General features: G+C 39.4%; 2 protein-coding genes and 1 long non-coding RNA gene across 5 annotated transcripts; 1 reads left to right on the plus strand and 2 right to left on the minus strand.

Moving 5' to 3' along the window:
* Positions 1–90: 90 nt before the first annotated feature.
* LOC149096578 (uncharacterized) lies at positions 91–1,697 on the plus strand. Its single transcript, XR_016204472.1, has 3 exons — positions 91–501; positions 755–1,090; positions 1,561–1,697. It is a non-coding gene; the product is annotated as an uncharacterized LOC149096578 (long non-coding RNA).
* Positions 1,416–19,363, minus strand: LOC110039700 (putative glycoprotein hormone G protein-coupled receptor). 3 transcript variants are annotated; one of them, XM_089280798.1, is made up of 7 exons: positions 14,801–19,363; positions 8,536–8,729; positions 6,640–6,711; positions 5,885–5,956; positions 2,417–5,397; positions 2,221–2,335; positions 1,416–1,602 (listed from the first exon to the last, which is right to left on the minus strand). In XM_089280798.1, exons 2-5 carry the CDS (start codon positions 8,727–8,729, stop codon positions 3,972–3,974), a joined length of 1,764 nt encoding a protein of 587 aa, XP_089136924.1. In that variant the 5' UTR covers positions 14,801–19,363; the 3' UTR covers positions 1,416–1,602; positions 2,221–2,335; positions 2,417–3,971. The 3 variants fall into 3 exon arrangements, with proteins under 3 accessions (XP_089136924.1, XP_089136923.1, XP_089136925.1); XM_089280797.1 differs by having other exon boundaries at positions 19,149–19,359; XM_089280799.1 differs by lacking the exon at positions 14,801–19,363 and adding an exon at positions 8,934–9,442.
* Positions 19,364–20,102: 739 nt separating this feature from the next.
* LOC149096579 (uncharacterized) lies at positions 20,103–23,039 on the minus strand. Its single transcript, XM_089280801.1, has one exon. It carries the CDS (start codon positions 22,886–22,888, stop codon positions 21,431–21,433), a length of 1,458 nt encoding a protein of 485 aa, XP_089136927.1. The 5' UTR covers positions 22,889–23,039; the 3' UTR covers positions 20,103–21,430.
* Positions 23,040–23,389: the final 350 nt, after the last annotated feature.

The following is a 23,389-nucleotide window of genomic DNA, read 5'->3' on the forward strand; positions in this document are numbered from 1 at the left end:
ACAACATGTAACACTTCGTTTGATTTAAATGGTCTCCAGTCCCCAGAAACTCGGAGATTCACGTGTTTCCGTCTCAAAACCCATGTAAATGGAAATTTACTGTACTTTCGATGGCTCTGTTCATTGGCATAAAACATTTTCGAAAGAAACGGAACTTCTGAAAGGGTAGTTTTCCAGTTGGAGCTTTTAGGAATGAGAATTTGCGTTCTGACTTCCGCCAGTTCCAGTTCCAGGTATCCCGATAAATTAGGACAGTCATGACGTCATGAAGCTATTGTTAGCAGGGAAAATGGCGGACCTTTTATGCGGACAAAGAAAGTATGTTGTTTCCAGTCTCGCATAGAGTCTGGCCAGCATTATCCAGGACTTTTTGTGACCAAACGTTGAGAAGGAGAATAAGCGGCCATTTTGGTAGTAGGAAGACGTTGACTGTCTTCTAATCATTGAGTTATTTTTGTGTCAAGCGACGATGTAGACGCGATTTTGTGGCCAAATATTAAGGTTAGTAAAGTGTACGCGTTATTTTCTAGTATTCACGTATTTTTCATTGAGCTTTGTATATTTTTTACTGGTTCTAGTGTTGTTAAAGTTTCATCATGCCAAATTACACGGTTGTAAACATCGTCGATATTTTGTAAACTCTCTTTGAATTTGAAGCGTTACAAGCGTACCTGAACCGCTGTTGTTGTAAGGCTTGAGTAATGCATCGTTCCTTCATTTTTATGACAGTTGTTTTCAATTTCTCTCTCTTAAGTACATGGAAGAGCATCCTCGACTGCTCGAGGCACTTTGCCGAATTTTGGGGAAAAAACAAAGGGAAAAGAGAGGACTAAGTACGCGGACGAAATTAAACAAATTTGGGAGGTCTCTGTTTTGGTGGATTCACCGAATGTGCACCCCAGTTTTATCACTGGAGAGCCAGCAGCCTGTTGAAAACCACCTACAGCACAGAAGTGGCAGCGAAACAGACAGGCCAGGGGTAGTGCAGTGATTCCCTGTAAATGGATGCTATCAGTATCCCAAGGAATGGCGCAAAGGGTAGAGAGATTGTTTGTGCTCATTTATCAGACGTTGAGGGCCATGCAAACATGTAAGTTAAGGTTTGTAGGGGGCATTGTACTCTTTTTTGGTGAGGCATTTTTTAAAAACTATACACACTGCAGCTGTTCCTAGTAGATGATGATTCTTTTCACCTCCCCATGAAGCTTGGATGTACCAGAAAGTAATGTTTTTGCAAAATAATTTTTATGAACGCAAAGACTGAAAAGGTACGAGAGTTTAGAATGTAGTGTGAGTGTTGAACATCACTAATTATGAAACTAATGCAAAACATTAATTGGTTGTGAACAGGAAACATATCAGTTTGGTTAAGAATATGTAATAAAAAATAGAAAACATAAGAGTTATCAGACCACTTGAGGGCAATCTCTTATTTAATGAGACTAATGTGGTAACTACATTCAAAATAAATTCATATGTTAAAACGAAAAATACATTTGTAATAATATTGACATGTGTAAGCAATGTAATAATCTTCTAAGCGCTTGTGATTTCTTTCAGGTCCTGCATTCTGCCAAGAGGCAAATTCAAGGTCGAGAGTACCTAAAGAGTGAATAAAATAAAATGGATTTCACTTTCAAGACTGAATTTGTTTTGTATACTTTAAATAAATATATAATAAAACCTTAGGACATGTGGATGGGTTGTGAATGCTCCCTTGTCAACCTGTCCAGGAATTATATTTTGATATTGTTGGGTAACTAACTTGTGAAAGTCAGCAATTATATGTAAGTTTTCATAATTTAAATGTGGAAATCAGACATGATATCTTTTAGCACAGCAACAAATAGATACAAGAAATATTTGAAATAAATACCAAAATGGAGAAATTTCAGATTTACAAAGAATATATTGACAGAATTTTTGACTATCCCTGCATCTGACGACACTAAAATTTTGGATACATTTTTTTCTAGCTTAGTTTATTTTGTATAAAAGAACAAGAATTTCTCACTCGTGAAATTTGTTTAATGATGATTTCATTTCCTCGATTTAGCCAAAACGTATAACATTTCGGACATCTACAATTTATCTTTGCTGACATATAAGAACACGCGCGTGCTGTCGATTTCGGCCCGATAATCCCCAGATAAGAGGAAAGCCTCAATTCTCATATCGATCATTTCTGTGCTTAGAAAAATGCAGAGTAAAGATGCTTACCGATTGTACGGTCTCCTGCCAAAGAATGATAACAGCAGCTCGTCAAACGTGGCTCGCATTGCGTTCTGTGGTGCTTCCTTCGGTCCGAGGATAATCGTTATCTGGGCAGAATTGTCTGACATGGAACGCAAACACAAACTTTCCTTTTATTTTATAATTTGGACAGTATTTAATTCAATTCGAGATAAATTTATACCTCCTGAAGGTCCGCATTCATGGCATTGGAAAGTATTCGCGACTCTGTTTGTCCGCCATCTTGAATCTCTTGGTTTGTTTTGAGACACAACACTCCAACCAAAACGCGCATTCTCATTGGTTGAAACGTGAGTTCGTGACATCACAGATGTCCTAATTTATCGGGATATTCCGGACTGGTATAAGCGAAAAAATTCGTCGAGTCGGAGAGTGAGCCTACACGCTCGTTTGTTTTCTTTTTGTTCTTGATTTTTTTGTTGACATCCTATGAAACCTGTTGACAGGCTAACCACAAAAGAGGTCTGTTTCGTTTTAATAGTGAAAGGAAAAGCCTGCACAAAAAATAACAGTTACCAACTCCGGGTTCTCTGCTCTGGGAATAAGGAGTTAGAGGATTTCACCTTGTCCTTCTTTCGGTCTTTTTTCAGGACAGAGAGTCTGAGTGCGAATTCAAATACATAGAGGTGTCAGCTGAGTACTCTGAACTTATTTCCTTAAATGCATTATAATAATGTACGGGCTAGAGGGAATAGGAAATAGAACGTGTTCCCGGATGCAGCGCTTACGATTCTGTGACTAAGCAGTGATTTGTGGAGAGTTCCCATCAACACCCGCTCGCGCTTCAGGTTAATTCGCACCTCTCGTTCGCACCTTAACGAACTCATGCATTAGCTATTTACTGTTGCAGTTGGGTTCAAAACATCGCCGAGTTAACAATAATACCAGAAACTACATGAACAATTGTCAATATATTCATTAATTTCTATTATTAAAAAATAGTTTAAAATCAGAATAGGAATTCTTGCGACTATAAATTACAATAGTTATACGAGTTCTCTATATTTTGCTATTTACTATACTCTGTCGTTTCGACTTTTAAAACGTTTTAGCTTAGTGTTTATCAAATTTCTCAGCCAATCAGAGACCCAATAATCTCCAAATTGCTAATGGAAGAGGTCTACCTGACAGCTCCTATTTGGATCGTAACGCAACACTCTTCCGGCGTTACGTACTCCAGTCCCTTGCCGTCACGCAACACATCAGACGGGAGAGTATTGCATGACGACCGAAGGAAGACTATCGGGTACCAAGCAAAGTCAAAGCCAAAATATTAAGAGTAACAAGAAACTAGTCTTTGTCAGATTCCACAGTAGGTTCTGAAATAGCATTTTCCAATTAAGCGGCTTATCTGAAAAGCTCCTTCGTATTTGAGGAGCTGATGGGAGCAGCTGAACATTTCACGGAATCGGGTTGCTTTCCATAAGTTTTCTTTTTTCTTTAGCTCATACTACATGCAACTTAGAATTTTAAAAAATAATGCTATCTAAAAAATGCTCATTTGTCATTTAAAATGTTTACAGTCTTTGCAGTGTGCTGTAAATCGGCCATCTTGGTCCTTACGAACGAGTAAGACTGAGGAGAGGACGAAACATACTCTCCAACCGTCCCTCCTCAATATGTAAGTATGTCCACTCTCTTTGGGCTAAAGCAGCTTATCTTGAAAAGCTTTCTAACAAACCGTAATTGAACAGCATGGAGTCTTATGATATGTTAACTCAAATCTGTGTCAAATTTGGATCAGGACTTCCACCAGCAGGGGAGCTAACAGTTTTCCCTCTCTGAACTTGGTGAGTCATTTGACGGGAAATTGAACTAGTCAAGGAGGAACTTCTGCCTTTCCTAAGACAGATATTGTCTATCTTCAATTTAAGGGCTTTTTGGAATTTCTCCAACCTGAACGCGTACAGTAGAGGGTTGATAAGTGAGTTGAAGCTAAATAGTAAAGTTGGAAGAACGCTGGTGAGGGTTGCTCTGCTCTGCGGTGACATTGTCACTCGCAGATTTGTTGTTAGCCATAGAAATGCAATAATTATTGGAAACAGGAAAAACAGCATGTTGCTGAGAACCATTGTGCCTATTCTTCGGGCTAACGTGCTATCTCTCTTATTGCCAGCTCTTTCACTCGATTTCTTGACAACAAGAAAAATCTTCACATACATAGGTACTGTAATGATGTACAGCAGGATACCCCAAAGAGATAACCCGATGCTCAGCTGATACGAGTGCGGTATGTCTTTAATCGGGCGAATAGGAATGCAGTATGTGTTACTATTGTAGACGGAGATTTTAGCCAATGGCAGGACGGCAACAGCCACGCCCAAACACCACGTAAGCGCAACCAGGCCCACGGCTATCTTGCGGGTCACTCGCACCGAAGGCTTCATGCAATAGACGACGGCTAGATAGCGTTCAACTGACAAGATAATAGACGTTTTAATGCTAACAATTTGACCAGTGAGCCACATGAAGCCTATGGCATTGCAGAGGTTGTCTATGATCAACAGAAACTCCGTGTACGGCCTCAATCTTGCGCTGACCAAGATAAGCGTGTACAGACTGATCATGAAGTCACTAAGAGCCATATTGCTCGTGAGGAACATGGTGACATTTCTGCGCAAGACTCTCGTTGTTAGTGTAACAAAGATGACTGTTAGATTCAGAAGCATTGAAATTGGTGAAATTAAAAACTCCACGTACAGTATCTTGTTATCCCCATCCCAGCAACGGTGTATCGGGGTGACTCGAATCTCGCTCTGGTAACAAGCTGAACTTGTCTCTAAACATTGCGGAAAGAATCCGAGTTTTGCATACGCAGTGACCTCCTCGCTAGCTTGAAATTTGTTCAGGCGACAATCCTCCATGACACCGACAAGGTATTCTCCTTTCTGAAGTTGAGCGGTCTCGATATTTATGTTTTTATTTTTAAAATCGCCATTTTGTAAGGTGTAGTTTTTGACCAAAACACAGTTTGCACAAGGCTCGTTCCAGGTCACTCCCTTGATCTCTTGAAGCATGCGCAGTTTAAGCAAAGGTAATGGAAGTTTAAAATCTGGGTTCCCGGATAAGTCTAAGTACATTAAAGATGGTAGGTGGCTCGTAGAATTTCCTTCCCAGTTTGTTAGCTGATTCCCAGACAGGTTCCTACAGCAATACGAAGGAGAAGAAACCAGTCAGACATTTCAATTTAGGCCACATTCGTTTTCTCGGTATTGGACTGGAACTAGCTTGCAATAGAGGCTCATGCGGGGGAATTTTATTAAGAGATTAATGTCACTTACATTTGAAAAGATTCCCCGCATTAGCCTCAATTGCAAGCTAGTTCCAGTCCAATACCGGGAATACAAAAATGGTCTATTCGAATCTTTTATATTCAATTTTCTCATTTGCTAACATACTGACAGAATGCGTTACAATTCCATTCTTATTCATCCATTTTTTTATGATACATGTACCTTTAACAATCAAACCTTAGAGAAACACGTCTAACAGAACTTGATTTTTAATTTTTCTTTGGAAAACCTTACCTTCTTGACTGGTGCCAGGATCGACGAACAAACAAACATTGAAAAATTGTTACTGACACCTAACACAGTATTTTCTCAGGCGGTAGCAGATCTGAGATACTTACAGCCTCTGCAATTGCATAAGATCTGAGAAAGCACCATCCGTTATAACGCGAATGCTGTTGTTTGAAAGACTCCTGCAAAATAGAAGCATCACGTTAGTTTCTAGTTTAACGTATTTTTATATTTAGAGCGGTTTTCAATTGAGTGTAGAAAAATCAAAACCAAAGTAATCACTCTGGCCAATCACAAAGGACGCACACAATCTAGTGAGCCAATCAAAACTCAAAGCAGGTACATGTAGCTGACGCAAAGCGCGGGAAATCGTGTGCAAGCGAGATACGATTGGCTTTGGTTTCATTAACTTCTCATTGGGTTGGTTAAGTGGCGCGACTTTTTGAAGCCAGTCGCTTGGCGTAGTTCAAAAACAAAGCAAACACAAATAAACTTCCGAAACTCAGTGAAAACTGTTCTCAGGGTCACAACGCAATTTCTTCAGTGGTCTGAGTACCCTTGAATACTGAATAATGCATCGGGCTATGTAGAAGGACTTTTAAAGGATGACGTTTTCTCTATATTTCTTTCGTAAAATAAAAGCCTCGCCAGAGGAAAATAAGTAGTGTAACAAGACGTCATAACTTCATCACAGAATCTAGTCTCAACTTGACGTTCTTTCAGTCGCACTTTTTTGTTTTCAAATTCCAATGTCATCGAGAATTTCCAGGCCATAGGTTTGTCAGTCGTGAATCTGTTACAGATATGTGCTGTCCTTGTTATACAAAATAGGTATAATGTTGAAAATACAGTGTTTTATACTTACAAATTTACGAGATTAGTGAAATTACTGAACGATCCGACAGCAATAGTGTTTACTCCACTGGCGAAGATTTCCCTGAATAAGAAGCAAAAAAAAAAAAAAAAAAAAAAGTGTAGGTGAAATATAAATAAGACACAGATTAATTTTTTTCCTTATTGACATAAACGTCTGAACATTTCTACTCCGATTTTCTAGACCGAAATAAGTCAGTCATCAAGATAACTGCAAAATAAAAGTTCTCAATGTCATTTAACAAGTCATAGCCAAAAATGGCGCTACATAATGTTATACGATGTTTTGGATATTAATTGAATTACGTTGTTCTCATATTTTGAACCCTGTTAGATGAAACATAACCGTGCAATCTGGGCCGACGTTTTTTCGCCCATTTATTCAATTATATTGCGCGATGCATTTCAATCTATTAGCCTGTTTAATTCTGAGCGCTTTTGGAGAAGCACTCCCATCTAGTTTGGTCGAGCTCTTCGTATTTAAATAGTGCTGTTTACGTTTCATATTTGCCACGAGTTTTTAGGCGAGGGGCAATTTGAAAGAATTTCCAAATATCACGAGTAATTTTAAGCCTATAATTGCTCGAGTTTTCATAAGATTACTCATTTATTACATGATTGAGAAAATTACTAAAGCGCACGCCATTAAATTTCACGTCTTTGCAATGCAAAGTTAAAACTGATCAACGATAAATTGATCTGACCCCAGCCAGTCAAAAGGAAGTAATTTTCTCAGTCATCTAAATAAATTTAATAACAACAGATTTATGGCATCGTGTGCGGAGACATGGGTTTATTATAATTTGGCTATCATTTGAGACTGTTTAAATAGGAAATGATTTTAATTTGACAGAATAAAATGACGAGCAACAGTGGTTTTCAAAAGTGACTGCGTTAATTAAAAGATATTATTTTAATATATAATATCTTTAGTGACAACTAACAAATTGTTCAAATACCCTGCAGTATTTGGTAATTTCGTTTCGTCTGTATCGGAAATTTCACTGAAGCAAAAGATGAGCCAACGCTACAAGGTCGTGGCGTTTTGAGCAGAAATAATTCGAGCAGTTTTTATTTTGAATGTTTCTAAAGGACTCGTCAAGCGGGAAATCCCGTAAAAATATCAGTTCCCTAACGTCAAATCTCTCAGTTACAATAGATTCACAGCGAGAGCTAACAAGCGCAATTCTTCTCTGATTGTGACTTTCAATAAAATAATGATACGCATGAAGAGGCTGTTTGAAGACTTCTCATCAAATTGATGAAAGTAAACCAGATACAGTATAAGCGTCTCCTCACGGACGCCTCTATAACACAGACATTTTTTTTTTATTACGGACACGTCTATAGTACGGACATCTTTTCAATACTAAGGACAAATCACTTGAATGGTCACGGTGAAAACAGAAGTCATATATTAAATTGAATCAACAGGACACGTTAGTAAGTGTACATCCTGTATCAGGCGAACACCGACCTTAGAATGTCCTAAACATTACTTTGTTACTATAGTTTCCTGATCAAAAAAAAGGCAAGAATCCCCTAAGCGGACACCTCTATTAACCGGATCAATCCGGACAATAGAGAGAGTTCTGTGGGTATCTCGGGCTTGATACTTTCTGTACCTCTATAATAAGGAAATCAGCCCGCATAACACGGACACGCGCCCAGCCTTCTCTTCGGTGTCCTTGTTGAAGAGGTTACTATGTGTCACGGATCGGTTCGCGACTTCAAGAAAGATTTAAAATTAGAGCGACCTTCTGATCATGTCTTTATAGACCGTACACAATGTCTTAGCAGTAAAGTTTGCATTTTGGGGAAAATCTGATTGTTTTTTGTTAAAATGAATGTAAATTATACAACAGAAACGAAACAATTTGTTACTCACAAAGATTTCACATCAAGAGGGTGACGGATGAACTTCAACAGCTCTTTCAAGTCAGTAACCGTGCATTTTGCATGGATGTCATTTTCACCAACGAGCTCCGAACACGAACAGCCTCCAGTGCAATTGCTCGCCAAAGCTTCAGAGAGGACAAAAGCTTGGCAAAGCACCACAGCAAAAACTAACCAAGGATTCATCTGTGAGGAAAGGTCAAGAAAAATGGCGCATGGTTAATTAAACTCATCTTTTAGTATTTCTTCATCTAAACGATCTTGCGATTTCCTGATGCTTTTATAAATGGCAGCCGAGGTGTCAACCTATTCAGTGTATTAAAAGCACTTTCAGATATTAAGGAGGCAGGATATTGGACTGATAAGTATTGTTAACATAAGAATTATTACCTGTTCGTGCTTGTTAACATTTCGTATCTTCCAGAGCGGGCTAATGGGGAAGGTTAGTTCACGCGAACAGAATATGAAATGGTACTCTTAAACCAGCTTTGATTTAAAAAACTGAATAATACTTGTGTTGAATAATGCTAATAGAATATACGGCGTAATTTGAATTTGAGTGATCGTGAACTAAAAGCCGTGCAATTTCCTACAACATTAAACTCAGTTTACTTTAAAGGCTTTTAATGCTTGCTGTCAACTAGGACACACTGGAATTGTTTCATTGGCTAGAAACAAAGGCATTTTGACCCTGTGTTGATTTTTCTTTCGTGTCAGTCAATTCTATTAATTATGATTCTGCATGGAAACAATCAATATCAAATACGAGCCTTCGCTTGGCCGGGTAAAAAGGTATTAACTGCACGCAGGCAGTGAAATACATATCATATTCATTGAAAACTAATCGAAGATCCGAATTAACAGTTTCAAGTATCATATTTTCTTCCCCTTTTTAACTCCCCCCTCCTCCTCCCCCCGCCCCCCCCCCCCCGTTGCTCTAAATCAATTTAGTGTGCGCGTGTGACTAGTTCATTTTCCAAATGTGACCAACTCGTTTAGTCTCACAGCCCACTCATTTAATTTCTTATGATGTGGTACGGAGAAAGTGGACATTAATCAGCCTTTGCGCGCAGGAAAGTAAGCGTGCAAAGCTCAGATGTTTGTTTACGACGACTAAAATATTCCTAAAATGTGCTCGATGAGCTAAAGAGTTTCTGCACACGAAGAATGGGATACCAACTTCAGGCACATGCAGCCCCATATCAGAATCAATCGGAGTTGGAATAAAGATTTCCCATATAGGTACAACAAAATCATCAAAATGAAATGCTACTAGGTTTTTAATATTCTAAAACAAACATTTAGCAATTTTCTTTACTGATGAAGGCTGATAAAATTTACATTTAAAAGCACTTCCTTTGTCAAATAAATGGAAGGAAGAAGTTTCTTCTATATTTCAATTCATCGCAACGCATTTGTAGCGAGAATAATTGGTTTATTTTCGAACCGATATTTGTACCATAGGTAAGAAATAAACAGCTAGCCTTTCTCAGTACATGTATCTTCCGAAGAATATTTCCCAATCAAAATTTTCTGTTCAATCACAAAATATGAACTTCGTCACTTTTTCAGCGCACCATTACCGATTAATTACTACCGCATTTTTTTCTGACATGTTTCCTTGGCAAGTGTCGCTAGTCTTTTTTCCTCAACAAGTTTAACTTTCTCGTGTAAACTAATAACAACTTGTTGTTTGAAGTCGCCGACGATGCTCTTTGCTCAGTGGACTATACCAAAATGAGGGTTTTCGAATTTGGCTATCAAAATTCATGGTCAAGTTTACTATGTTGTCCGGAGCCATTTAACCAAAGCAAGGTTCCCTCTTTAACAAGATTACGTAGCTTTAGCAACGATGACGGCGACGCCGACGACGACGCCTAGTGGAAATCGAATTTATATTTTACCAGCGAAATTTGCAATTGTCTAGATCTGTTCAGTGCGCCAGCGTTCAGTTCCAAATGCAAATAAGAAACATAGGCACGCAAGGCGTGCAACAGTTATTTTTTGGTGAATCAAAAGCCCCCAGAGGTAGCAGCACTCACTCTTAACAGTTATGATAAGGTTAATCCAACAAGTTTGTTTGGTTACAATGTACAGCAGAGAAAAAAAATTAGACTTTGTTTCACTGTAGGTTTAGCTTACAAAACGTTCTTTAGTTCGTATTGTGTAATCGTCGATCGTCCGGGTGAGGGTAGTTATGAAAAGAACTGTTGTTGGTGACTGACGTTTCGACAACTTGGGCAGAAGTCATCTTCAGAGTCAAGTGAATAGTTTGTTAGTCGATGGTGTTATAAATCTGCTCCGTTGAAAGTGATTGATCAGTTTAGCCATGATGGTATTGGCTGTAAGACTCGTGTAAAGATGTCATCAGTCATTGGCCGGTTTTCGATCCGTCCGTTGTTAGTCAAATCAGTCCTACTGTTAGTCCAATTAAGTTGGTCTCTTAAAGGTCCGTTTTTCGGTTTCGTTTCCGTCGTGGATAAAGTCAGTTGTAAGGTGCCGGTAGTTGTTGACATATATTGAGAGGCGTTTGTTCTTAGTTAGTGTACCAGCTTTCCAGAGTCAGTCGTCAGTGAAAATAGTTTGTACTGTAGGTTCTAGTTGAAACGCTTCTCAGTTGTATTTAAAAAAAATCGTTCTTGTTCCATTTTTCACCAGATATTTAATATTATACCAGTTTTCTCCAGCAATGAAGAAAAAGTACATCGCCCCTATGTTTTCCAGAAAACAAGAGTTCCGTGTTGTATACCTTTATGAGGTAAACAAAAGTATCAAGTTAAAAACGTTGGCGTGAAAAATAAAATTCTCACGTTTGCTGGTCAACGTGTCATTGAATTTAACTCATTTTATAACAAGACCCAATTTAGCATGGTCTTATTTTGTTGCCAGCAATTATCGTAGTTTTTTTGGTTTTGATATTCAACGAAACTTCTTCAAATTAATATTGATATCAAAACCCATTTAAACGAGAGGACATTAGCCTTACCTAACAGTTGAGACTTGAAACAACCAGACACATGAAAAGCTGTATTAATTTTGTAAGACACTTTGAAATCTGCAGAGTTTTGGACGATTCCTTGTCACATTACCCATCCCAACGCCTGAGAGTTTTTTTGGTTACAAATAGTCAGTTACAGAAAATGTTAAAGTTTCTTGAGGTGCCGCTGAATTGGCCTCTTGTTTGTTTATTCTGACCGTGTGAACAAGAGTCACTGATTCGTCAGTTTTAATTGCAACCACTCGTGCGTGAAAAACAAAAGTGTCAAGTTACCATTTGAAACTAACAAATAAAAATATCTTGTTGCATTTACCTGCAACTAAACAAATTTCAAAACTCAGCTGTGTTCTCATTCATATCTAGCCGTCCGTAATTTCTTTGGTTTCGACAGAGAAAACCACTTCAAATGAGTATCTCAGTATCGATTCCAAGGAACGTTTCAACGAGAAGACAGTGTTACTCCGTGAACAGCGTTACTTAATCGAAACTTGCATTCACAAACTGAAAAATTTTGCGCAAACATAAATGGTTTGGATTCAATTCTTTTTTCGTTAACTGCACGTCATGCACCATCCCAATACTGCATTTTGCACTCAAAACAATCATTCTTGTCCTAGAATTCACCAAGCTACCGAGCGGCCAAGACTCATTTCATTTAAGATTTCTGAAGGCAAAGCCTTGATGACATGTTAGTGTATTCCAAAGATTATGAATCCTCGGCTGATTATTGAATTCTGAACTCTTTCGAAACCCATCCACAAAGTCCTCGGCTCAACTATAGTAAACGAAGCATCGGAAATGTCAGAAGAAAACCATGTGCGACATACATATATCTCTCACTGATCCATTGATCCATGATGACATACCCAAGAACCGCTGACTAAGAGGTATTTCTTTTTATAAAAAAATAATTCAAAAATCACCTGTTCGCGTTCCACAGACTACGCAGAACTTAGACCCTGTCCACACATAACCGGATATTTTTTTAACCCGCAACTTTTTCTTTCCGGATTCAAAAATTTCCTCGTGCACACGTAGCGTATTCAAATCGAATTCGCCTGTCCACACGCATCCGATGGTATCCAGATTCACTCTAGAGAAACTAGGCCTACACGTTGTCCCGCCATATTGGTTTATTGCTAGGTAAGAGACTGGACACGATTTTGATACGTCATCGGATTCGAAAGTATCCGGATTCACCGTCCACACGTTATCGGATTCGTTGCGGATTACTTTTTTCCACTCTGGAGAGTGGATTAAAAAATATCCGGATTCGCTGCCGAATTTGCCGGATGCGTGTGGACCGAAGCCGTATCCGGAAAGCAAAAGTTGCGGATTCAAAAATATCCGGATGCGTGTGGATGGGGCCTTACAAGGAGAGAGGGTTACCCTAGCAAGCGGGTTAACCTAGCACTCACACATTTCCTCTTTTTTCCTTCGTCGTGTTTACAAAGCAGCTAGGGTTACCCGGGTAGGCGGGTTACCCTACCTGCGTGCTAGGGTTGCCCCGGCAGGCGGGTTAACTTTCTCCCTTGTAAACACTCCAGGTAGGGTTAACCCGCCTACCCGGGTTAACTTTCTAATTGTTTCCAGACCCTTTGAGTGTAACCGCGCATTAAGTTATCCCGGGTTGTAGGGTTACCATGCCTGTGAAATTTTGCTTGTAAAACCTGGACTTTCCTTTGCCCTCCAGCTAGGGTTAACCGGCTTGCTAGGGCAACCCTCCCTCCTTGTAAACAGGCCTTAACTGACCAGCCAAGTTGTACTTGTTTTTTCAGTATAACTGCTAAATTTAAAGCACCACAAAAATACGCGAGTCATAAATAAAGTGGATATCGAAGGCCGGTCTTATTAGAAAATAAGAAGCTTGTGTTTTTCATTATGATCAAGATTACGAAAATAATTAAGGCGTCATTGTGAGCTATGCATGGCTGGTCAATTTATCAAAAAAAAATTGGCAAGTAAAACTGTCATGGATGCAATAATTATATTCAGCAAACTTAACTGGTAAAGTCTGCATGCGAGCCAAGTGGCCCATCAGGCCGGAGTTTATCCCGGTTTCTGTAGCATGAAGCGACTAGGAGTATTTCTACTCCCCCTTGGATGGGATGTTAATCCATCGCAGGGTTACCCCCAGCATTAAATTCGCCGGTACTCATTTATACACCTGGGTGGAGAGAGGCACTGTGAGAGTAAGCGTCTTGCCCAAGAACACAACACAATGTCCCCGGCCAGGGCTCGAACCCGGACAGCTCGATCCGGAGACGAGCGCACTAACCATGAGGCCACCGCGCCTGCCACAGTCAGTTCATGCTAAGGCAACCCTCCCTCCTTGTAAACAGGCCTTAACTGACCAGCCAAGTTGTAATTGTTTTTTCAGTATAACTGCTAAATTTAAAACACCACAAAAATACGCGAGTCATATAAAAAGTGGATATCGAAGGCCGGTCTTATTAGAAAATAAGAAGCAAGACTTTTTCATTATGATCAAGATTATGAAAATAATTAAGGCGTCATTGTGAGCTATGAGTGGCTGGTCAATTTATGAAAAAAAATTGGCAAGTAAAACTGTCATGGATGTAATAATTATATTCAGCAAACTTAACTGAACGGACGACAATAAGGTTAGTCATACATGAGCGTACCTGGAAAATTTAGTTAATTAGGAGAAGATTCTCTTGCACTCCATGAACTCAAGATGAGCTGTATTTCATTTTCCAAGTATTTCACTTTCATTACAGGTAAATCGCAATTCAAATCTTGTAATGTGTACAAAACTTGCTCCCCACTGGGTCTCATAGAAGTCTATTGACTTGCTATCAAAAGGATATCGCTATCGGGACGCCACTATTGGTTCAGTTGAGCTAAACATGTTAAATTCGATCATGTAAACCGACTGGGTACAGGGCAAACTCTATAAGAAGTCGGAATTTACGAAAGAACAAAACTGTAGCGACGACCGTTTGTAAGCTCTATGTGCCTGGGCGACCTCACAAACACCACACTCGGTTTCATTTGACTGCGCAAAGGTTACCGATTACGTTCGTTATCAGGCCTAGACGACGTCGAATAACTACGGTTTATTTTGTACCGAAGACAACTTGGAGGCTGGCTTGGTTCTTAAAGACTTCCTTTTAGTAACTGGCAAAAGATTTCTGAACACGAATTTGCACTTCCTTACTTTCGCTTTTAATCAGGGGGCAGACAAAAAAAGAGGGAACAACCAGCGAATGAAACAAGTGAAAACAACCATACGTACCTTTCTTTAAACCAAGACTGGAAAATGGGTATTGCAGCTCTATTTATCTATGCGCGACAATCTGTTGAGAGGAATCAACAGCGCTGTTGTATAACGACTGCTCAGTCGTTTCTGTTGAAGCGGAACGATTTAATTGCATGCGTCTGATACTAGCACGCTTTAATTAAAACTGTCATTATATGGATTTTTCCACGTGCACGTGTGTTTGTCTTTGTCTTTTTCTTTGCGAGCGACAAAGAAGTTATTAGAACTCTACAGTGACGAAGTTTTTTAAACTAAATATTCTTCAAGAAAACAAGCGGTTTATAAAAACTAAATAATTATAGACCTGTCGGGTCCTTTTCTTTAAATCTTTGAATTTAATTAGTATCCTTCCCTCGGGTATCATTTTAGAGTGTTCATGGTAATCTTGTCTCCATGAGAACTAAACATCACTGGAAATAATTTGCTCTTTCTAAAGCAATAACCGGCTTTTCGTAACAATAACAAAACAATGCAACATAAAAATAATAATAATAATAATAATAATAAAAAAACCAGCAACACGGCAACCATACCGATACCTGCTGGAGACATTTTACAATTATATCGTGACAATCTCCTCTCCCAAGAGTAAAATTCAATTTTGTGAAACATGAAATGCTGAGTAATTGGTCCCTGACAGACTGGGGTTTCATTAACAAATCTAAAGATTACACGCATAAGAAACAGTACCACATGAAAATGCTGCTCAATAGCTTTTATTTGCATGGTCACACACTAAGGTTTCATCCAAAAAGACTTAAAAGTTACAGCCGCCTTGTACAGCATAATAAACAGTACCACATGAAAGTACTGCTCAGTAGCTTTCAGTTGAATGGTCACACACCAGGGTTTCATCCACAGACTTAAAAGTTAAAACCTCCTTGTACAGCATAACAAACAGTACCACATGAAAGTACTGCTCAATAGCTTTCATATGAATGGTCACACACTAGGGTTTCATTCACAGACGTAAAAGTTAGAACTCCCTTGTACGGTATAATACCAGCGAAAGTGCGTGTAAATGATAAAGTTGCACTTCATAGCAAACGTAGCAAAAAATATATTTTTCAACTCTTCATTTTAAGTGCACTGAATGCCGTAGACAACTAGCCGGCCTCCGCAAACTAACAACGCGAGAAACGACCAATGCAAATTTGCTTCTGCTTGAGAAAAATATTTTTCCGTACCTAATGTTTTTGTTAGCTCCAAATATTGGAAAATTGAAAAAGGAAACGTAACTTGCACAAAATTCAAAATTTCACAGACGAAACTGGCCTTTTCAAAGTTTTCTTCAAAATAACCATTATTTCAGAATTGAAAGTTCCTATCAAAAAAAAAAAATTGTTTAGCATAGGAATGTGGCATATACACATTAGATACTTACTCGTTAGTTCGTTTTGAGTCTTCGAGTCACATCTAACTTCACCTCTTTCAGTGACGTTCTGAGCAATTTTAAGTAGTGTTCTGAAATTGGTAAGTCGTAACCAAGATAGGAAGACGGAAAATAACAAGGCGGGTTATTAAAATGCAAATCTTATCTGCGTCTCTTTTTTGTTTATGACCTTTATTGTCTTTGCCTGGTTCTACACTGCTCTAGGCCATATTCAGTGATTATTCGTCAGCTGTGTTTTCAAAGCTTGTCATTCTGTCTGGAGTCGGCCAAGTCATCTATTGATTTTAAAATGCGATTAGAGGTACAATATTAAACTCACATCATAATGAGTGTTAATGAATGAGGAACTTTGAAGAAATTTTGCAATGCGGAAGTTTGAAGAAATTGTGCAGAGTCTTCTAATCGAGTCTTAGTTACAACACTTTTTTAATCAAACACGACACTTCGATTGTCACCAGCTGTTTGGCACATATTTTGCAAATTCCTGTCTTTCTCTTGATTTAAGCTGATATGTGAAATTCAACATGGAAAGCATCAGACCGTTATCACATGTCTCACTGGTTGATAACCTGTACGTTCGTGTGAGTTCTTGTAGTCCGGGGGAGGTACTCCCAAACGTTTTTGAAGTGTGGCCCGAATTTTGAAACCCTTACCCTATTTCAGACCAAATTCTGTGATTTTTCATAACGTATTTCTGACAAGAGAGAAGCAACAATACCCCATTTCAGACCTCTCTCAGACCAATTCTAATATATGACCGCAGGTAACCACAAATGGCTACCATTTACGCAAACATTAGAGAAGGGTTACAAATTTGACATTGATGAATGCGGAAACGCAAGCAGTTCCTTGTACACAGAATACCCATTGCCACTGAAGCCAGAGTAAAAAACGTAACCTATATGTGTATTTCCGACCAAAGTGGTCAAAATCTATGCCCATTTTCGGCCAAAACAGTTCAAAAACCATACCCTTTTGAACCGCACATACCCATCTAGCCCATATAAGGTAGTACCCCCCCCCCGGGTCTTGTAGTCGTTATCAACCCCCTGATACTCTGATAAACCAAAACTTTGCTAAGAAACCAAAACATGTTGTTAAGATTTGAAACAAGGGTGGCATTGTTGATGTTTTTGCTGAAATTTACCATTTTCAATTCAGTGAAATCGAGTTTTCATGACGGCAATATTTGATCATTTTCTTTTATGACCGTTGGAAACAATCCTGCCGGCAATTTCTAATTTAAGAAGGCTTGAAATTAGTTATGCAGTCATTCCCAATGAAATTTTTGGACGATATCACGCTTTTCCGATTTTTTTTTTTTTTTTTTTTTTCATTCGAACAAAATATAGCCTCACCGCTCAATTTATCCATCCAAATTTAGTAACTACGCGAAGTTTCATACGAATCCGTTGCAAACTCATGAATATATGGGACCACAAAGTTGCCAATTTTCAAAACGAAATGTATGCCCGCAACCAACGCGCAATTCTGTTTGGGAGCCAGTTAAGTATATGAGAGGTGGAAGAAAACGAAAAGGAATCTTTTACGTGAAAGCAAGTTCTTTGAGAAACGTAAGCCATAAAAATACCAGAAAATCTTCAATGGTTATCGTGCGGGATCTGTCGGGACAGCGCCCGGTCCAATTCTCAGAGAAGTACTGGACCGGTAATGGGGCAATCTGATTAGTCCTTGGCTCTCTGAACTAATTAACATAGGATTTCGTGTATTTAAAGGATCAAACAACACAAGCAGCTGTGCATTAGCATAAGTGAGCAATTTCTAAGGACTACATTTAACACACATTATGCAACGCTATAGCCAAACGCTAGATGGATCTTGGGCAAGACGATATGTTTTACAGCATTCTCCGACGTTTAAATTGAAATATTAAATTTCAGTTACATGCAATATTCTTTTCGCATCGTTACAAATGCGTACACGTACGGTGCGCGGACGTCTGCCTACCGTTTAAAGAAGTCTGCAAACTAATCTACGATGGGTTTGATCTCATTTATCATTGCAAATGAACAAAGAAAAAATACTTCATTGTTTGTTTAGACTGTGGCGTAGCGTGATGACCATGTGAGGCCAAGCATGTCCAATTCAGGTCCGTGTCGATTACCTCTGAAGAATTATAAATTATGTCTTCCTTGTACGTTGCAAGGTTTTCCATCTTCATCATCATCATCATCATCAATCCTTATTTCCCCCAGAAAGTGCGAATTTTCTCGATCGCTACCAAACTTGACTAAGCCCGCCTTGGCATATGCTCGAGTGATCTCGCAACCACGACGCGTGCGTTTTTGAGTGCACCCGGAGGCAACGTCTTAGCTGCGCGGAATATTGTGAATTACAATACCTTTCGGTGGGCACTTTAACTTTTAATTTCAAATCTTGAAAAAGATCAGACAGCTACAAAATTAAGCTGGCTTCACCAAGCGTTTAATTTAATCCATGCCAATGACGGGGACTGTCGTGTCCTTCGTGCGTTTTGAAATCTTTGATGGGTTTCAACGCATCACTGGACTCACGTTTGTTTTTTAGCATTCTGGCTGCTGAACAATTCCAGGTTTCACAAAAACGCTAAGGACGATATTTAGTTCTTTGGCACAGTAGCACCCACACAAGCTTTGCCAAATAACAACTTTACTCTTACTCGATTGCTTCATAAATATTCAATATTGACTCGTAATAGTAGCAACTGAAACGCGATCTTTTCCACCTCAGGGGCACAAACGAAGCTTAATTCGCATTACTTCGCAAGTATTCAGCCAATTTAAAGAAGCTTTAATTTCTTAACAAAAGAACAAATCGAACTTCTTATAATAACCTCAGGTTATAATAAGCAATAACAAACTGCGCTAGACAATCGTTGCTTAGGTAAATATGCACAAAGGAACAACAGAAAATCTGCACTCCTTTACATACCTGAACAATCCTAGTAAACTTCGCGATATCTCACTGAGAGTGCCTAATTGTACTTTCCTTCAATACAACTATGTGGCGTCGATCAACCTTTGAAGGATGCCTTAAGCAAAGTTTCAAAGTTCCGTGTACACATCATTTGAGTCAGTCAAGTGTTGTGTTATTTCATACAGGGATTACGTAGGTAGGAAGTTCATTTAACCGGAAACTCAACAATGACTCAGTTGACAATAACTGTCATCTTGTTGACAATAACTGTCATCGTGTGTGATTGGTCCATCATGATAATCCCGTCATGCCACAGGTGACTAGGGAAACCCGCTATGGGATATGGCCGTGACAACAGATATAAAATATTGTGTTTGGACAGGAATACATATCAGAAAAGAAAGGTCAGTCACTTTTAATTTAGAAGCATGTTAGTGAATCTATAGACCTCTTTTGCTCGGGCGGTTTGTTTTCCCATTGTAGACCACGTGATATTCTCTAGAGAATTTTTCTCTTACCCATCTTAAAATTATTCATTCATATACTTGCGACCATTTAAAAATTTAAAAGCAAGAATTCCCAAACACTCTTGCTCTTTGGCCATTTCAATTTAACAAGAAATAAAATGCACACAGCTGCACCAAACATAACACATGAACTACGCACGGTTTGGAACAACAATCCAAAATTTTCTTGACGTTTCGCAAGAGTATCATCACGTGGTCTGCAATGGGAAAACAAACCGTCCAAGCTAAAGAGGTCTATTCTGTCAAGATGTACGGCGCGTCGGAGACCCAAGAGAGGGAGGGTCGGAACGACAGGAAAAAAAGCAAAATATAAAAAGAAAAAAATTCTTGTCTTGTTCTCCAAAATCAGGTGTTGTCTCGACTGGACTTGTGTAAAAGATGTATTTGCAGAGGGTAAGTTTGGCAAACAAATCTATAGCTACTCAATACTTTACAAATCCAGTTCATTCTATTCAACTATTTATTTCACAAAATATCCCCTTCCTCTATCCACACTCCGCAATCGCAGTGCCTTCTCTTTGTCAGGCTACCCGCCCCGATTCAACGGAATAGGATCAGTTTTTTTTTATGCGGCTAGGTTTGCAGTGTAGTTTTTAACTTGAGAACAGGCGTTGGCGAGAAATAAGAGGGCCTGACCATAGGTTATACAACTTTTCAGTAGACAACAGCAGTTAATGCCAAATTACATCGACTAACCTTGGGTACTACAGGCGAACCTCCCGTTGGCGACTACCCAAAATGTCAAGACTATGAGGTCGCTTACGGGAGGCGGTCACTTACGAGAGCTCAAATTTTGCCTCATGAGCATATGGTAACTGCAGAGACCTACCCCCATGTTTAACATTTTTTTTTTTAAATGTGAAAAGTCAATTTCGAGAATAAATCCGATGCTTTCCATTGGGAAATTTCCGTCTCTTGTACTATGACCCAGGAATGCGATAATGTTACACTGAACACCTTATTATCCAGTTTCCTCTCTATTATCTGTCAAGTGGTCGCTTATGGGAAGTTCAAAACAAAAGAAAATTTCACACTTTTACCTCTAAAAGAGGTCGCAGTCGCGTATAGGAGAGGTTCCAAATGTAGTGATTTTGGTATTTTGGAAAACTGGCCGCTGAGGAGAGGTGGTCCGTTACGAGAGGTGGTCGCAACCGCAGGTTCCACCTATGTAGGCAAAAACTTTCTTTTGAACTCGCCTCTTACGTGAAAGCTGTCAATCTCTATCCTAGGGTCTCTTTGCTTCTCGCGCCGGGAGACCAAAAGAATTGTATGAGACACTGGGAACGAGGTTGAGAAGCTCTTTGGGTTTGTCACGCAATCTTTCTACTTCCAGAGTAGTTGACGAACACAAACGTGTTTCTAGCTTTTGGCTCAACGGGAAGATGAGTTCTGGTACATGTCGATCAACGCCTCGCGTCCTCTGTCAAATAAAATCTCATGAACTTTGAAGTGTTTGGGCCTGTGATGAGTGGTTCTGGAAATAAATTATGAAACTCTATAAATTAAGTCCTATTCAATCTTTAAGTCTGTAGTCAGGACTGAATAAGACTAGGCTGGGCTCAAGTTAAATGCATGCAGAAGTACATTTACTTGATATACTCTTTTTTATAAGAATATCCAGGCTGAAATTTGCTAAATTTTAAGAATAGTTGTTTCAATACTTTCTTGAGCTCTTCGCCTGCCCGTCGTGGTGATGGGCTCCCGAGCGAGATGGTCTTAGGCAAGCGTCCTCCGTGTCCCTTCGGAGCTTTTTATTGAACGAAAGGCAATTTACGAGGCACAAGCACCCATCAAAATACGAAGAGATAAATCCACAAACTCTTCTGCTCGAGATCTGGTTGTGATTTCAGGAGAATATTCTCCAGTCCAGTATAAGCGACCATTGATGGCAAAAATATTGTGAGAGAAGATGTAACTAAGTTGTGCGGCTTGCACTGTAAGATATGAGCCAGCAAACTTGTAAGGAGATTTTCCTTCTTCGTCAATAGACAGAGCTCCAAGGTTAGTCAAGTTGAATATTTCCCGTTGATGGCCACGCTCAATTTCATAACACCACAGAGCCCACACTGATGGTATGTCAACACACTGAAAAAATTTGAAAACTTCTTGGTGTTTTCCTAAATCAATCTTGTCGTGAATTTCTTTCGTACATGAGCGCGCGAAATCCCAGAAACTCTCTACCCCTTCAATGGTGAAAGCATTAACTGCAATTTGAAGAAAATCGAACGAGATGTACAGTCCGAATTCCTTGCTTTCGATCCTTGGCTGACATTCTTTTCGAATATTTACGGTGTAAGTACTGTTAATTGAGAGTGGGCTCTGAGTCTTAGAATCGCTAGCGCTATTTTGCTGAAGAATCTTTGCCATGGCTAAATGAGTCGCAGCAGTTATTGCGCCGTGAACCGTGCATTCATTTCTCTTACTGCAACTTATTACAGCCATTGTTTCTTCTCTTGACAAGTTTCGAGGCACGGCGCACGTTCTCTGCGCTAGTGAATGACTTTGAGGGGGAGAGAATGTTGACAAGTGCAAATTATTCAGCTTTGATTTGCGAAACGCGTTAACTCTTAGCTTGCGGATGGTAAAGAGCATTACGATCATAAACCTTTGCCACACATTAGGCCTTGTTGAATTCTTCATTGCTTCCTCCACCGGGGATCGAAACGGCAAGCTTTTCACTTCGATGGCCTCACCTTTGTACAGTGCACCCAGATATTCTACCAATTTCTTTTTAAGTTCAAACACAGAAAGAGCGTCAGCAATAACGTGATGGAAAGTAAACAGCAGCGTATTTTTGTAAACGTTTTCCTCTCCGATGGACTCACATGTTTCTGTCAGTAAAGCCACACGCCACAGAGGTCCCCGAAGAGTATTGAATGGCGCGCCGTTGATTTGCTTCTGAAACGCGTGCAGCCAATCATCCGAGTTTACGTCCACCATGCTTCGAAAGTCCAAACTTTGTGGGTTTTCCATTTCTTCAAAACATGGCTGTTTGAACTCGTCAACCGTAACACGCATTCGGAGCAAAGGGAATCGCCGTAACAACATGAACAGAACTTTCTTTACGTGATCTGGATCAAGCGTTACGTTGGATTTTAGTAAGAGAACTGTGTTGATGTAACCAGTGTTGCTGTCCGTTGCCATTGTTAGGAAGTACCGTTCAAAGAATCCCAGGCGACGTGAAAGCTTTCCTGTGGCAGTGCAACAGATTTCTTGTTCCGTTTGCATCAGAGAATGAAGAATAAAATACACGGCAGCAGCAACCACAGCTGAACATATGAAAAACGACAGCGGGGAGATTTAGCCACATCATGCAGTTTCGACGGTATAATTCGCTACTTGGTTTTCGACCCGATCTTTGTTGATCGAATCGCAACTGTTTAATCAATCACAAGCGATCCAGGCTAGACAATAGATCGTTTTCACGTGACGTCATCAAATTCCAAAATCCAAAACTAAAAAGTTACGAAAACTTTTATCCTCATAAGGCATAACATGATAAGGGGATCTAAACTTACATCTGTTTACAACTTTTCAGTTCAATAGCGTGCTTGGTTTGGACACCAGCGCAGTTTGAAGTTCAGAGTTATGGCGGTGCGTGACATACCGCTCCGATCGCGTTTGTGGAAAAATATACACTTATCTAGTGATTTTTACCCATTTTAGGAGTTAAAGTGTTAGGAAAAGTGCTTGTGTAAATGTTTGTTGGTTCAGTTCAGATAATCAGTC

The sequence above is a fragment of the Orbicella faveolata genome, unplaced genomic scaffold (genome assembly GCF_042242905.1).
Source record: "Orbicella faveolata isolate gen_17 unplaced genomic scaffold, um_ofav_v1 contig_48, whole genome shotgun sequence".
Lineage (NCBI taxonomy): Eukaryota > Metazoa > Cnidaria > Anthozoa > Scleractinia > Merulinidae > Orbicella > Orbicella faveolata.

Coding starts and splice junctions, on each gene's coding strand:
- LOC110039700 (XM_089280798.1), bottom strand. CDS start 8,729: ATGAATCCTTGGTTAGTTTTTGCTGTGGTGCTTTGCCAAGCTTTTGTC. Junction 6,712..8,535: donor CCTCTTGATGTGAAATCTTT/GTGAGTAACAAA, acceptor CTTCTTATTCAG/GGAAATCTTCGCCAGTGGAG. Junction 5,398..5,884: donor CTTATGCAATTGCAGAGGCT/GTAAGTATCTCA, acceptor GTATTGCTGTAG/GAACCTGTCTGGGAATCAGC.
- LOC149096579 (XM_089280801.1), bottom strand. CDS start 22,888: ATGCAAACGGAACAAGAAATCTGTTGCACTGCCACAGGAAAGCTTTCA.